Raw genomic sequence first — 14,844 nt, 5'->3', positions numbered from 1 at the left:
AAAAATATTAGGTAATCATTTTAATATTTGTTTACGTGGAAATGCAAAAATGACCACTGACTGAAAAGGTGACTCATATCACAGTATCTGTCAAAATAACCGCTCCAGAACTCCAAATACTGTGTGAATACCATCCCTACAGTGAAGCATGGTGGTGGCAGCATCATGCATCATTGTAGCATGGTGCTGCCATGTCATCATTTTATTATTTGCATCTGCGGAAAACTTGTATTTTTTGTTTGCGATTTTTATTTTTTGTATATCATTCCATGCAAGGCTATAAAACCATTTCTAAAGGACCCAGTTTGAAATACTAGGACTCTTTATAGGGGCGGCAGTCCAACCAAATTCAGTAACTGAGAGAGCAGTGCTGTAATCCAAAAAGTTTGTCTTACCATCTCAGTAGTGCTTCATCAATCAGGTCTTCACGGTAGAGCTACTGGATGGGAAAATATTCTAAATGTAAAATGACACACAACTGCTACTGCTTGAAGGTTGTCAAATGGCTTTTAAATCAAAAACTGTGAATACCATCTCCACAGTGAGGCATGGTGGTGGCAGCATCATGCTTTAGGGCAGCAGTGGGAGAAAGGAGACGGATCAGAATGGAATGAAAGATGATTGCTGTCAAACATGGAGAAAATCTTTGAAGAAAAACAGTTCACACAGTCAACACTGGACAGACTTCAGGACATGGTTGTGTTTGTACTTAAATGGTCAAGCAAAAACTCAAGACGTAAAGCCAACAGAACATGAATAGAGAGTCCTGACAATGGCAGTTTACCGACGCTTTCCATCGAAAATCAGAAGAAACTTGACAGGATCTGCAACAAGAATTGAATAAATTTGCAAAGATAATAGAACCAACGCTGTAGCTGCTGCCAAAGTTACTTCAACAAACTACTAAACTGATGTTATTTTGTGTTGGTGAGGAAGACTGACGTGAAAATACCAAGTTTAGCAGCGTAAAATTTAATCAACAACCGAACGAAGTGTGCAAAAAGCGAAAGGAAAGTTTAGTTTCAACATATACCAACAAAAACTTCAGCTCTTATCGTGCGGGCTAATATTTTGTTCTGAAGTAACCTGATGCTTTTGATGCAGCCACAGTTTGACTACAAATACAGTGTATGTATGTAGTGTTAGATTGTCCCCTTTAAGGCCTGAATGATGATTCTAATGAAGACACAGTTCAGGTTAGTAGAGACAGATCTCCTATTTGTTGTTTGTATTCACACTTCCATGACATTTTATCACAGGAACCTTCACAATCTCACCTTGTCAAGAGACACCAAAGCTTCCACATTTATAAGTGTTGGTACAACAAGGTCAACAGTGGAAATCATAGGTATTTAAATTCAGACCAACCCAAACTAGAATTCAGTTACAGTATTTCCAAACCCAGAAGCAACATCCTAACATTCAACCAGCAAACTTGCACATCTCTGGAATAAAACCAAATAAAAACAGGACATCATTCATATGCTTATGGATGTATTTTAATAAAAATAATTCTGTCAAAATTAAACAGAATACAATTTTTTTTAACGTTTCCAGTAGATAGTTTTTTTTTTCAATTATCATTTTTCCTTTTTTATATCATTTTACAGGTTTTAAAAGTCATGCTAAGTAGAGGGTAACTCATTTCACAATTTATTTTTTTACATTTTTCTTTTTTGCTAAAACTCAAAAATCAAAATATGAAATTAAAGTCATGATAGAAGTCAATTGTGCACAGCTTATCTGCGACGCCTAAATCTGTGGCCTCTTGGGGGTGAAGTCCATGTTGCTTCGGAGGCCTCGGGCCCATTTTCACAACATCCCTCTTTTCCTTAAAACGATCACTGATCACATCAGTGGCTACGTCTATGCAGGGATTCAGAGGAAAAGGTGCGCTGAGACGAAGCCCAGGCTCAAACACAAAGGGCAGCTGGGAGACTTGTTCCCTACAGGTGTGTAACACATTGTTGTGTAACAGAAGTCCTTTACGGCTGATGTTGTCAGTGTGTCTCTGTGTGTTTGTGTCGTTATTAGAATAGCTCCTAGTATACCAGAAGGTGTTTATTATAAAAAAAACCCCAGACAGGTAAAAAGTTTGACCACATACCCTGCAGGAAACCCCACACTGCAAACACACATCGCCAATATTATACGAGCCCCTATTAGGACTGAAATTCTCTTATTAATAGAAATATACACTTCAGGGTGGATCCACAAGCCACGTGCCAGGTGACAACAAAGCAGACGGAGCAACGGTTTGTCACACAACATCCAGCCATTTGGTAGAAACGAAGTCTTCTCGAGTATTTTAAATGTTTACAGATCGAAGCAAGTTTGTCATCAAAACTCAATAATATGCAAGGAAAGGGTGCAGTCGAGTTAGAGTGGGAGTTCTGTTTTTGTTAAGATACACAGACACTAAAAAAGGTTTTAAAGTAGGGTTAAAATAAAATGATAAAATGAGATCTGAGCTTCTAAAAGTGGAGCCAACGTGTCTTATTTTAAATAAATAAGACTTTATGAAGTAAATCATTTCACAATATGTGGGGTTACAGAAAAATATACAGAAGCCAATAAACTGTAAAATATCCAAACTCATCTCAAGCCTGCTAATTGCCAACTAGCTAGCTAATGCTAATTTCGCTCCTGTTGACTAAAGAAAGCGGCTGTGCTTTCTAATTTCAGTTTCAGTTTTGATGGACATTTTTAGAGCAACAACACACCTGGAGAAATGCTGAATTAACCAACTAGCTAGTGAACAGCTCACAAATAAGCTTAGCTAGTTAACTGGCTAGGCAGATAGCATTTGTTACCTTCTTAAAAAGAATGAAAAGGATTAGCTACTGAGCAGTGTGTTTATAAGGTGCAAAAAAAGTATTGGTTGATTCAAAAGTATCTGCCTTGTCAGTGGTGATCTTATTTATTAGCAAGTCGGGCTTGCTAGTGAGTTGGCTAGTTAGCTTTAAACTTACTAGCAGCTAATGAACAGAAAGAGTCAAGTTAGCCCCTCATGTAGCTCTACCTAGCAGCTTGTAAGGTAGATCTAGCAAACGTGTATGCTAATGTGTAAACTCACTAGCTACTAGGCTTACTTTTTAATGCTAATTAAAAATATTAATTAATGCTACTGTCTAGCTGACAGCAAGAAGAGTAGTGCTAATTAGCTTGTTAGCCACTTACATGCTAGTAAGCTAGTTCTTATTAGCTAGGTTCCAACTTTGCAGCTAGCATCTTATGAACATACAGGATAAAGTTAACACTTCATGTAGCTCCAGCTAGTAGCTTGTAGGAACAATTGAGCACGACATAGTTTCCAACTTATTAAGTGGCAGTGCTAGCTAGTAAATAAGAGCAAGTTAGGGTGTTAGCTAGTTTCAGACTTACTAACTAGCAGCTAATGAGCAGACAGAGTGAAGTAAGCTCCAGTCTGTGCCCCTCATGTAGCTCTGGCTAGTAGGTTAGCCCTAGTTAGCCTGTTAGCTATTATTTACTTACTAGCTTATAGTACAAGCTAGCAAATGAGAACAAGTTAGAGTGTTAGCTAGTTTCAGACGGACTAGCAGCTTTTGAACTGACATTGTTAAGTAAAGTCTAGTCTGGGCCCCTAGCAGCTAGTAAGTTGGACGTACTTAGCACTTAGTACATTTTTTCTAACCGAACAGCTAATAGTGCTAGCTAGTAAACAGACGGTGAGATTGGTGGTGATTTTCAAATTTGTTAAGTAGCAGCTTATGGATAGTAGCTTGTAAACTTGCTTACTCAAGCTGACTTACTCGCTAATAGTGAGCAAGTTAGCTTGAGTAACCTAGTTACGAAACTAGCTGTTGTTAGCTAGTTTCAAACATACTAATTAGCAGCTTTTGAGCAGACACTGTGAAGTAAGGTCTAGTCTGGGCCCCTTAGTGGTTCTGGCTAGTAGATAGTAAGTTAGACCTACTTAGCCTGATAGCTATTTTCTAACTTAATAGCTAATAGTGCTAGCTAGTAAACAGAGCTGGTGAGTTTGGTGGCGATTTTCAAACCTGTCCAGCTTATGGACAGTGGCTTGTAAACTTACTTACTCAAGCTAACTTACTCATTACTAGCGAGCAAGTTAGCACTAGCAAGCTAGTTGTTATGAAACTAGCTGTTGTTAGCTGGTTTCTAATTGGCTACTGAGAGCGAAGTGGCTAAAGAATGCTGACAATGTGTCGGCCTGTGAACACACACTAGAGTTGTGCAAAATTTATTATTTTACAGTTCCATTAAATATTTTACAAAACCAACGCCTTGTGGTTATTTATTTCATAAAGTCTTATTTATTTTCCGAACAAAGTGGTATTTGGTAGGTTTGCTACAACTGATCTGACTCCTCAACAGGAATCAATGGAGAAAAGCAATGAGTTTAAATCTCATCATGGCCAGCAGCTAATCTGAACAATCAAAACACCTTTGTTTTCTTTCCATCACGTACAGATTTTGTAAAGCATTCTGGGTAAAAGTTCTCCATGTTTTCCAAAGATGGAGGGCTCAGTGTGAACCCAACAATCAGAACTACATAGTCTGAAATCAAAAAATGAAAGAAAAACTGTCATTTAATTATCACAACGTGCACCATAAAATTAAAAACCTTCCTGTTTGGGGGGAAATGGGTTTAGCTTTTAATGTAAAATTAGAACTGCAGCAGCACACAGCAGGTTTAGGCTGAAGGGGGGATGTAGAGGGGGAAAAAAAGAGTAAAGACTGCAGTAATGAAATCCCTCGAGGTGACTTGACTTTTCACACACTGTGCTTGTTAGTCTGCCTTTGATACTGATTCCCTCCACGCTGGCATGGAGGTGACCATGGTGATGGAGTTACACTCGGTCCTGGAGGAGGCTGCTGTAGGTGCTGCCTGCATCCACATCACTGATTGGTCGACGCCGTGGCTGTTACAGTAAAAATTAAAGCTTCAACACCTCTAATATTCCAATTTAAACCCCTCGTCATCACCTTTTCTCCTGGTTAGTGGCAGCTAGAGGCTTTCATTGTGTTTTTTTTACATTTTTTTTCCCAGGATGTATTCAATTATTTGGCTATTCTGTTCTTAAAAATATTGCCAAGGGCTCAGAAAAAAGTTGTTATTTCTACATAGAGGTGTCTTTTATTTCCAAGTGTGTCTATTAAAAACGATGTAATATACTCAAGGTTTTCCTACAGATGTGAGGGTCGCCGTGGAAACCAGCTTGTGGGTGTTGTGGTCTGTGATATGGTGAGCAAGAACAACAATACTGATCGTAGGGAATCAAAATCCACCCTTTTAAAAACAGAAGAAAGAATGAAATATAAAAAAAAGTGGGGAAAATTACAACTGTTTTTTTTTTCATTTTGTCCAGGATGAGCACAACAAACTGACAAAAAAAACTAAAAAAAAACAAAAAAAGGCTAGATAAACAGAATAATAATTAATTATCTTTAAATAGTGTCACACATTTCTTTATTTGATAATACTAAATTAAAAAGGAAGCCTTCTCCTCTCTTGCCTGTGCCGCCGGCTTCGGTCTCAACGGACAGCCAAAACGCACCAATCACACGCATGCTCTTTCCCCCTCCATCGCCGTGACAACCACCTGCCGGACACGCCTTCTTCTCAGTGCTACTTAACATTAACCTGCGGAGAGAAACAGTTAATTATCTGAGTCGGGTGATGAATGAATGCGGCTTCATTAACGTGAATATACTGTTTGCATGTTGTCGAGACGTTTTCCATTTTACGTAGCTCTAATTGGACAAAGTGATGGACGGAGGTGGTTTATCCAGTCAGTATTTTCATGAATATTGCATTAAGTTTTATATAAGACACAAACATGCCTGAGTTTCTTTGGGCTCTGCTTTAGTCAGTTTTGAGCCTCATACAAACACTTTCTCCTGTGAGATTTGCTTGTTTAACCCTCCTGTTGTCTTCATTTACCGGCACCAAAAAATATTGTTTCCTTGTCTGAAAACAAATCCAAAAATTCCCCCCCAAAAATTCCCCAAATTTCTGAAAATTTGCAAAACCTTCAGGAAGAAAATTCCAAGTTTTATTTTTTAAAAATCCCCCAAATTTGGCAAGAAAATTCTTGTAAATGTTTTCAAAAAATTAGCAAAAATCTTCCAAAAAAATCCTAAAAATATCTGGAGTGATTACATATATATATCAGTAAAACTTCCAATATTCTTTTAAGAACATTCACAAAAAAACAACCAAAATCCAGCAAAATTCGCTGGATTTTGGTTGAGTTTTATGTGAATGTTCTTAAGAAACATTTTTAGCATTTCTTTTTTCCACCAAAAAATATTCAAAAATTTCCCCAAAATGTTGAAAATGTGGACATCAGAAGTTTGACTGTGAAAATATATAATTTTTTTCCACATTTCCAAACTTTAAAACAGGTCAATTTTGATCCTAAAAATCAACCAAAATCCAGCGAAATTCGCTGGATTTTGGTTGATTTTTTTGTGAATGTTCTTAAAGAAAATATTAGAAGTTTTAGTGATATATATGGAATCACTTTAGATATTTTTAGGATTTTTTTGAAGATTTTTACTCATTTTTTGAAAGTATTTACAAGAATTTTCTTGCCAAATTTGTTTTTTTATTTTTTTTTTGTAAATAAAATTTTTAAGGGAAACTTTGAAGGAATTATTGGAATTTTCTTCCTGAAGGTTTTGCAAATTTTCAGAAATCTGGGGAATTTTTTTGCTGAATTTTTGGATTTTTTTTCAGAAAAGGAAACTATATTTTTTGGTGCCCGTAAATGAGGACAACAGGAGGGTTAATAGCCCCGTTTAGTTTGTATGGTGTGGTCTCAGGATTACAACAGAGATGTGGACATGAATGCAAATTTAAAACAATTTCTAGATGGTGACAAGTTGTAAAATACTATCATTCAGTTCCAGATACCTGCAACTTTTGTAGACAGTCTGTGATCTATAGGTTGTGATGTGGAAATGATAAACTGAGTCTTTTGTTTTAGAGATCTGAACAGCTTAGGATGAAGCTTTGAGCTACAAAGATGAACAATTTGTTTCTAGAACATCTCTATATGACTCGTACTAAAGAAAATCTGTAAACGCAACAAATTATCACAACACTTTGATGCACAACACGGGTCAAAAGTGACCCATATTTAATGGAAAATGGGTATCTCTTGACCCATGTTGTGCATCAAAGGCTTAAAATACAAACAAGCGTGGTTCTAGCATGAGGCTCATTGTTTGTAAAACACTATACATTATATATAAACCCACTGATCACAAGTTTAGCATAAATTTCTTGAAGAACATGAATTTTCTCACCTGGACCTGGGCTAGTGCAAAAAGTTGTCTACTCTGGCGAAGGAGCAGGAACCGGACCGGACTCGGGCCATGAGCTGAACACACTCTGTGGCCTGGCCGAGCGCTAACATCAGCGGAGGCTGTTTAGGCAGATTTTGGGACTCTAGAAGCAGAAAAACACAAAACTGAAGAGCGTAGTGGGCATGAGAGCGTCACATAGAGTCATAAAGGTCTATGTTCAGTGACCAAAAGAAAAAGGCAAAAGCTTGTAAGGTCACTGACGGAATCTAAGTTAATATATTCACTCAAGTACTGAAGTTAAGTACAGTATTTGAATATAAAATACAAGTTTTGAGGTACTTTTATACCAGTTTATACTTAAACTCCAAAGCAATTCAGTCACTTTACGAGATTTTTCGCAGATAAAACATGTTTGTTATAAACAGAGCTACTCAAGAATATCTACTCTACCGTTCAAAAGTTTAGGGTTACCCAGACAATTTCATGTTTTCCATGAAAACTCCCACTTTTATTCATATGCTAACATAACTGCACAAGGGTTTTCTAATCATCAATGAGCCTTTCAACAGCATTAGCTAACACAATGTAGCATTAGAAGACAGGAGTGATGGTTGCTGGAAATGTTCCTCTGTACCTCTATGGAGATATTCCATAAACAATCAGTCGTTTCCAGCTAGAATAGTCATTTACCACATTAACTATGTCTACACTGGATTTATGATTCATTTAATGTTATCTTTAGTGTTACCTAAGTGAATCCAAACTTTTGAACGGTAGTGTAGATATGAGTGGAGATGAAATATAATCGCACAAAATGTCATTATTGCACCGTCTCAAATATGACATTTCACTGCTTTAATCATTTTAATTTACTTTTGAGATTTGACTACATTTTCAGTACAGAATGTGTCCTTTGGTGGAAAATACTCTCTGATACTCAACTGAAAGTACTAATACACTGTAAAATACTCAGAGCTCTGATTTCAACATCTTCTATGCTTACTATTGGTTCTATTTTCACACTGTTCCCTTTTTATTCTAAATACTAATAAATCTCCCACCTTTATTCTACATACTAGCATTTTTGGAACCGTAATTCCATTTCTATTTCTCCAGCCGGCACGATTCCATCCATCCATCCATCCATCCATCCATCCATCCATCCATCCATCCATCCATCCATCCATCCATGTATCCATACATCCATCCATCCATCCATGTATGTATCCATCCATCCATCCATCCATCCATCCATGTATCCATCCATCCATCCATCCATCCATCCATCCATCCATGCATCCATCCATCCATCCACAGAAGAGTTGCGGCTGGTTCTTTAACATTCTTAAAAGCAACCTACCTGCAGAGTAAACGTCTGCACGGTCCTGTATGTGTCAGTGTAACACACAGTAATGTATAGTGTGTTTACCCAGTATGGCGCTGTTGAGTGCGGAGCAGAGAGATTCCCTCTGCGTGGGGTCTAACTGTTGCCCCACGGGGCAGTTCCAGGGGTCTGAGTACGCTAGCAGGCTGAATGCATCCTACACAGAAGGACAGAAGGAGGCTTTTGTTAACGCAACACAAGTGAAACTTTACATTCTGCAACTTGCCCTGCTGGAATTCCATCTGTACGGGTCACGCTGCCTCAATTCACCAAATGCCCCACATCCCACCATCTTCAATTTCACTACATTTTAATTTAAAGTGCTGAATATTTATTGATTTGATCATGTGTAAAATTAGGGCTCATACATAACATTTAGTTACAAAATCCAACAGAAGGTGAGGTTATGTTGATTTTTGCAGGTTTGCTGGTTTGAAGCACCACACCTTGAGATATAATGTAGGTAAAGTCCAGAAATTTAGCAGTCTCATTGATATGTACATCTGGTCTACAATGCTACAACCCTGTTTTGATAGATTAATACAAACCAGTTATAGGATGGTGCAAATTTGGTCAAAAAATGTCAATATTTCGGTCTACTCCAATATTCTATCAACTATAATTTTTTTTATTCAAAAAGTTAAAACACCTGTGAGCAAATATTTTCCACATTGTACTAAATTATATAGGAAAAAAATCACAAATATGAGATGATCGGGTGTGACTTTTTTCAAATTTGGTGACAATCTGGCCCACATACAGGATTTTCTGTAAGATTTTACAGTGTGACTGGTATAAACTAGTACCACATCAAAGAAAACACATTGTGCTGTGCTTCCCAAATGAGATTTTATGGTTTCCAAATGCAAAATAGTGACATATTAAAGGAAAAACTGAACTCTTGACTCCTATAGTGAGGAGATCTGGTGGCTCTGCTATCCCATTGGGGGGCAATTTGCTGGCATTATGTGGGTCCATCTGTGGCATGAAAGGGAAAAATCACTACGAAATTTATCCCATGATGAAACACCGTTATCCTGATGGGAAGAGACAAGGGGTTACTGAATGGTTCTGTGAAAATTTTGTGAATCTTGATCATCTACTGTTTCAGTCTGTCAAAATCCATGATTAAGGCTGGCGAGTATGGGGAAGATCGATCCTCTTTGGACATTTTCAAGAAAAATCTTAAAACCTACATGTTTTTATTGGTTTTTGCTCGTCCTTAATGGTCCTAATTTTTAGTATTTTATATGTATTTTATCTTAAACTTGAATCCTTTAGTTTGATTTCTCATTTTATACATGTTCTTCTCTTCCACAAACTGATTGCACATATTTTTAGTGCTGGCTGACTGATGATATGAGCAGCATTTTAGTCAACTCTGGTTGTTTGTAAAATAACTTGATTTGATTTGACAAAGAGAGAACCGGTGTCTTAATTTCTCTTTCTTGCCAATTAACACCTGTAATGAGAACATAACAGTGCAATTATTAGTGTCCGCTTGAATAACCGAGACATTATTGAACTTGTTAGATCAAGATACAGTTACGGTTCAGCTGTGGGGTTAAAAACAGGAATAGAAGAGAAACCAATTAGTCCTGGAGCTTATAGAGAATGATCACTATTTGAACAGTTCTGTGCAGATCTTAGTGCCTTTTGTCTTGTTGTTTTGAGTATCAAATGGTGCAAAAACTCTTGCTTTTTATGCAAAATAGCAGACAACTGGTGTAAACAGGTGAGCATAATTATATAATACAACAATCATAAGACACAATAGATAAACAGTAGAGAGATATTCTTACTTTATGGATTTTGACATGATAATGTTGTTCTGTGTCTGTTCTGTTACTTCTGCGTGTCATAGTTGCATATCTGCCCCCTGCTGGTCAAAAATTAGACGAGACGAAGAAAATGTGGCCTATCCAAGTAAATATCCATGTTGGAAGTGTGCCATTTTCTCAGATTCTGTTGTGTTTTGATGAGAATTTAGCTAAACTTTTTACACCTCGGAGCCCTGAGGCAGAACCTTTATCATCTCAGTGCAGGTTCTACTGCTGTAACAGATGTTCTGCTCCTTACGTCGGTACTTTAAAATGTCAAGAGTGATTTTTGGCATTTTGAGTCTCTAAGTTGTTCTAAAATGCAGGACAAAAACTTGCGGTCAGGCTGAAAGTGAAGACATTTTCAAAGAAAAACCTTTTTCTTTAGCCTGCTTTCGAATTAAATCAGTTCATGGTTATTTTTTTGCTTTATTCAAGCCTTTATTTTAATTTATATGTGTGTTAAAATGTCAATTTTCCCCTTATTGATTATATTTGTCATTTTATCTAATTTCAAATCATTTATTTTAACTTTATTGTAAAATCTTTTTCAGTTTTTATTCTTGCATTTCTTTAGTATCATTTTTAATTCTCATATGTGTTAGTTCACATTGTTTTACTGTTTTACTGCATTTAAACCTGGCAGGTGAAGAACTTGTACAACTTGCTTCTTCTTTTTCAAAAAAATAGCACAAGAATTGCACAAATATGTATGAAGATGTCCTACATATTTTTATTTTATTTTATTTGTCATTGTCTTTTATCTAGTTTCATTTCATTGTATTTATCTATTTTAGTTTTTATTATTGCCTTCTTTGTACAATTTGTATTCTTAATGTACGTTACTCTCACATTGTTTTACTGTTTATATTTAAACTTGTCAAAGACCTTTTACAAGAAGTTGGTACAAGAATTTTCCAAACATGTATAAAGGTGATATACCAGGAAAGTTTGGTAGATTTAGGTAAATAAATGCAGCCTACATTATCTTCAGACTGCACCTTCTTTACTGCAACACATTCTAAATCAGAATTCCCTTAAATTCCTGCAACGTGCACAGAACATAGTCGCTGCGCAGCTGTTTTGTGGAGCTCGTGTTCGTACCTGTAGCATCTTCTTGTGCGTGGCGTTCTTGCCGTACTCACGGCACAGCTGTTCGTTGAGCGCCTGCAGCTCTCGTCCGAACTGGATCATCCTCTCGGTGGCCGCCTGGTTCCCTCCACAGAGCTGTCTGCCGTTACTGCAGCCCTCATCTGCAAACATGTGAAAACACAACCAGCAGAAAGGTGGCCATAAGAATCGGGCGGGAAATAAAGGATAAGGAGCAAAGAAAATGAAAGAAAGTTGCAGGAGTGTGTAAATTTTTCATGCGTAGAGGATTCTCTGAAGAAGTTCTAATCAGCACCAAAGAAAACTCACATTTACTGAAGCATGATGGACATTTTTGCTCATCAAATGGTCAAAAATAACAGGAAAACGGATGGATTTCTGTCAGAGAAGTTAACACAGATTCACCGCCTTTACTTTATCGGACTGACGGCATCCAGTCCTGAGCGTTCGTACCTGTGACTCCGTTGCCGATGCTGTTGTCGTCCGGCTGGAGAATCTCTTCGTGTTTGTACGTCCCGTTCATGATCCGCGCTGAGGAGCCCTCAACAACCCCGTTTGTGTAGTGCTCGGCTTCGATTTCCATCTCGCTGTCACTGTTCACAGACACACAAAGCACAGAAGCAGTTCAGGAATTTTAAACTTCAAAGATAAAGGTTTACAAGATGACAGCAGCTGTGTTTCAATATTATTGTAAAGCAAATTTGAAGGAAACTTCACAGAATAAAGATAATGTAAATCAGGTCTGTTTCCATGTTTTTACTGCTTTGGAGAAACTAAACTCGGCTGTAGAGTGTTGAAAGAAGGTGGGGCTACAGGATGTATGCATGTAATAAAATTCTTCTTCTCTAGAAGCACATACAACTCAAAAGTCATGTGATTTTAATGTTTGCCACCTTAAAGTTATTGGAAAAAGCTGTTTTCATTATCTATGAAATGCTTACAAACTTACAAAGACACAGACCACCTCAAGAGTGTAAAAACTTACTAGCAAAAATTTCATTTTTTAAAAAAATTTATGCGGTTTCCATTAACTTTTTCTAATGCAATACTTAAAAATATGTTGCTTTTTTAGGAACACAGTCTATGTGGCGTCCCAGTGTTTATTTTCTAATCCCCAAGCAGTTTCAGGGTGTTGTTTTATTTACATTTTTGCTCCTGTCACATTTTTACTCACTGTGGGTTCATTTTTTCAATATTCTGTTATATAAAGTCCTGCACCTCTATGGAAAATGCACAACTATAGCTAGAAGTAGAGAGAACTCTGAAATGTCTTCTATGCAGTATGACACAGCAAATTATACAAAAAGAAAAATTAAAGCGGAATTATTTATTTTACAAACACCAGGGAAAAAAATGGCTTTATTCTATATATTTTCCCCAGGTGTCCACAGGTGTCACCAGAACTGGAAAATGGTAACTCTACATATTATAAAAATTTTACTATTTCCATTTTTAATTTACTTCCATACTTGTCTCCTGTAAGCCTACAGTTCACCTGAACTTAAATGTTGGTCACAGTTGAATTCCTAAAGGCTCTACGGGTTTTTTTTTCTTTTTTACAGAATATTGTGCCAATAGCGAACTTTTTTCAAATTTTAAAATGAAACATGCAGAATAAAGCAATTTTGATTAAATAGCACAATTTAAAGCTTAGATTATGGTGCTAATAGCAAAAAGGAGTACTTTAAGGACCATCGGAAAGCTGAAAAACCAATAATTGTTTATTTTTTTTACAGTTTCTGGCTGATAAATGGTGTCATTTTGGTGGTTTCTTGTAAACATAACAAGCCTTTTAAACCCGCTGATGGGTTAAAATATGATGTTTGGTGTCAAAAACCTGCTCTTTCTTCTATTAAACTGACACACAGATGCTCTGTTATCAAGCTGTCTTGTAAAGCACGACATTAGCATGTGTCCTTTAAATGAGACAAATGTTGTGCAGGCACACTTCATTATCTTACACTAATTACATTTTAATGTGTTAAAATGACTGCAGTAATGATTAATTTATGATAAATCTTCCCTTGTGGCTCATTTGGTGATCAACAGGACACAGATAAGACGGAGCACAACCTGCATCATCTCTGTTTATGTGTCACCATATGGAGCAGCAGAACAAACTCGTGTACCGTCAGCAGGCCTCCTACCTGGTTTCCTGGGTGCTGTTGGCGCTGTGCGGCTGGCTCTTGGTGGAGTCGGAGGAGTTGGACTCGGAGTAGTTGATGGAGGAGGGTGAGGAGGAGGTGGAGGAGGAGGCGGAGGAGGATGCACTGGGGTATTTGACGCTGCTGCCGCCGACGCCGCCGTGGCTCTTTGACTTGTTGGTGGGAGTCACACCGTTACTGCAGGTGGGGCTGTCGGCTCCTGGGTGGTGACGGAAAACAAAAATATTTCTTAAACCGAGTGGGGAAAAAAGCTCCAGATTCAAGATGGCTGCCTCAGTGTATCTATGTGTTGTTTCACCACAGTTCACCAAATTTAAAAAAAAAACTCCACGCTTGACCATCTCATACTTGTCTGATTTTTTTCCTGTGTATACGTCTGTTGTTAGGTAAGAAAATATGGGGTCACGACGGGTAACATTAAAGGTGAATTTCAAAAAATATTTCAGGCAATATGAGTTGGAAAACCATGATTTTTCTTTTAGCTCTGTAACAATTGGAGTAACTACTGGAGTGGTTTCACCATCATATCTGCTCGATGCATGTTCAAATATTGGACAAAAATGCAAAAATTTTAATATCTTTTTCTCATAATGTATGTCTCTGACTGGCACCGACATTCTTAAAGCTCCTTGTGTTAATGACACCGAAAAAAATTGGCCTCTCAGAGTTAATAATAAAGGTTTCATGATTGGTGGAATATCGGAATAGAGAAAAAATAATTACCAATTTTGAACCATCATAAGTGGTTTGTATTATTCTATCACAGCAGGATTGTGTAATTAAATACCACATGTCCATATCAATGAACCTGCAAAATTTCAGGAGTGTAGCTACATTATGTCGCAAGTTATAGAACTTCAAACATTGATCCACAGCATGATACTGCCACCACCGTGCTCTGTAAAAATCGACATAACTCCACATTTTTTACGAATTTTTAACTCAAAAACTAATGTGACCTATGAGCCCAAGTTTAACACATAGTCAAGTCAATTAATATTCAGCACTTTAAAAATAATTTGTCAGATTGAAGATGGTCAGGCGTGGGGCATTTGGTGACTAGAGG

The 14,844-nt window shown here is 37.3% G+C and overlaps 1 protein-coding gene across 1 annotated transcript in view; it reads right to left on the bottom strand.

Annotated features, from left to right (window-relative positions):
• Positions 1–1,481: 1,481 nt before the first annotated feature.
• ranbp10 (RAN binding protein 10) overlaps positions 1,482–14,844 on the bottom strand; it is a 65,450-nt gene continuing 52,087 nt past the window's right edge. Inside the window, exons 10-15 of the mRNA XM_055009108.1 lie at positions 13,761–13,977; positions 12,067–12,206; positions 11,608–11,756; positions 8,729–8,840; positions 7,300–7,441; positions 1,482–5,629 (exon numbers count right to left, since the gene is read on the bottom strand). Of these exons, the coding sequence (XP_054865083.1) occupies positions 7,311–7,441; positions 8,729–8,840; positions 11,608–11,756; positions 12,067–12,206; positions 13,761–13,977 (749 nt within the window). The 3' untranslated portion in view covers positions 1,482–5,629; positions 7,300–7,310. The remainder of the gene's footprint in view (positions 5,630–7,299; positions 7,442–8,728; positions 8,841–11,607; positions 11,757–12,066; positions 12,207–13,760; positions 13,978–14,844) is intronic.

The sequence above is a fragment of the Amphiprion ocellaris genome, chromosome 3 (genome assembly GCF_022539595.1).
Source record: "Amphiprion ocellaris isolate individual 3 ecotype Okinawa chromosome 3, ASM2253959v1, whole genome shotgun sequence".
NCBI classification, from domain to species: Eukaryota; Metazoa; Chordata; class Actinopteri; family Pomacentridae; genus Amphiprion; species Amphiprion ocellaris.
The sequence above is the reverse complement of the archived record's forward strand: the minus strand, read 5'-3'. Positions and strand labels throughout refer to the sequence as shown.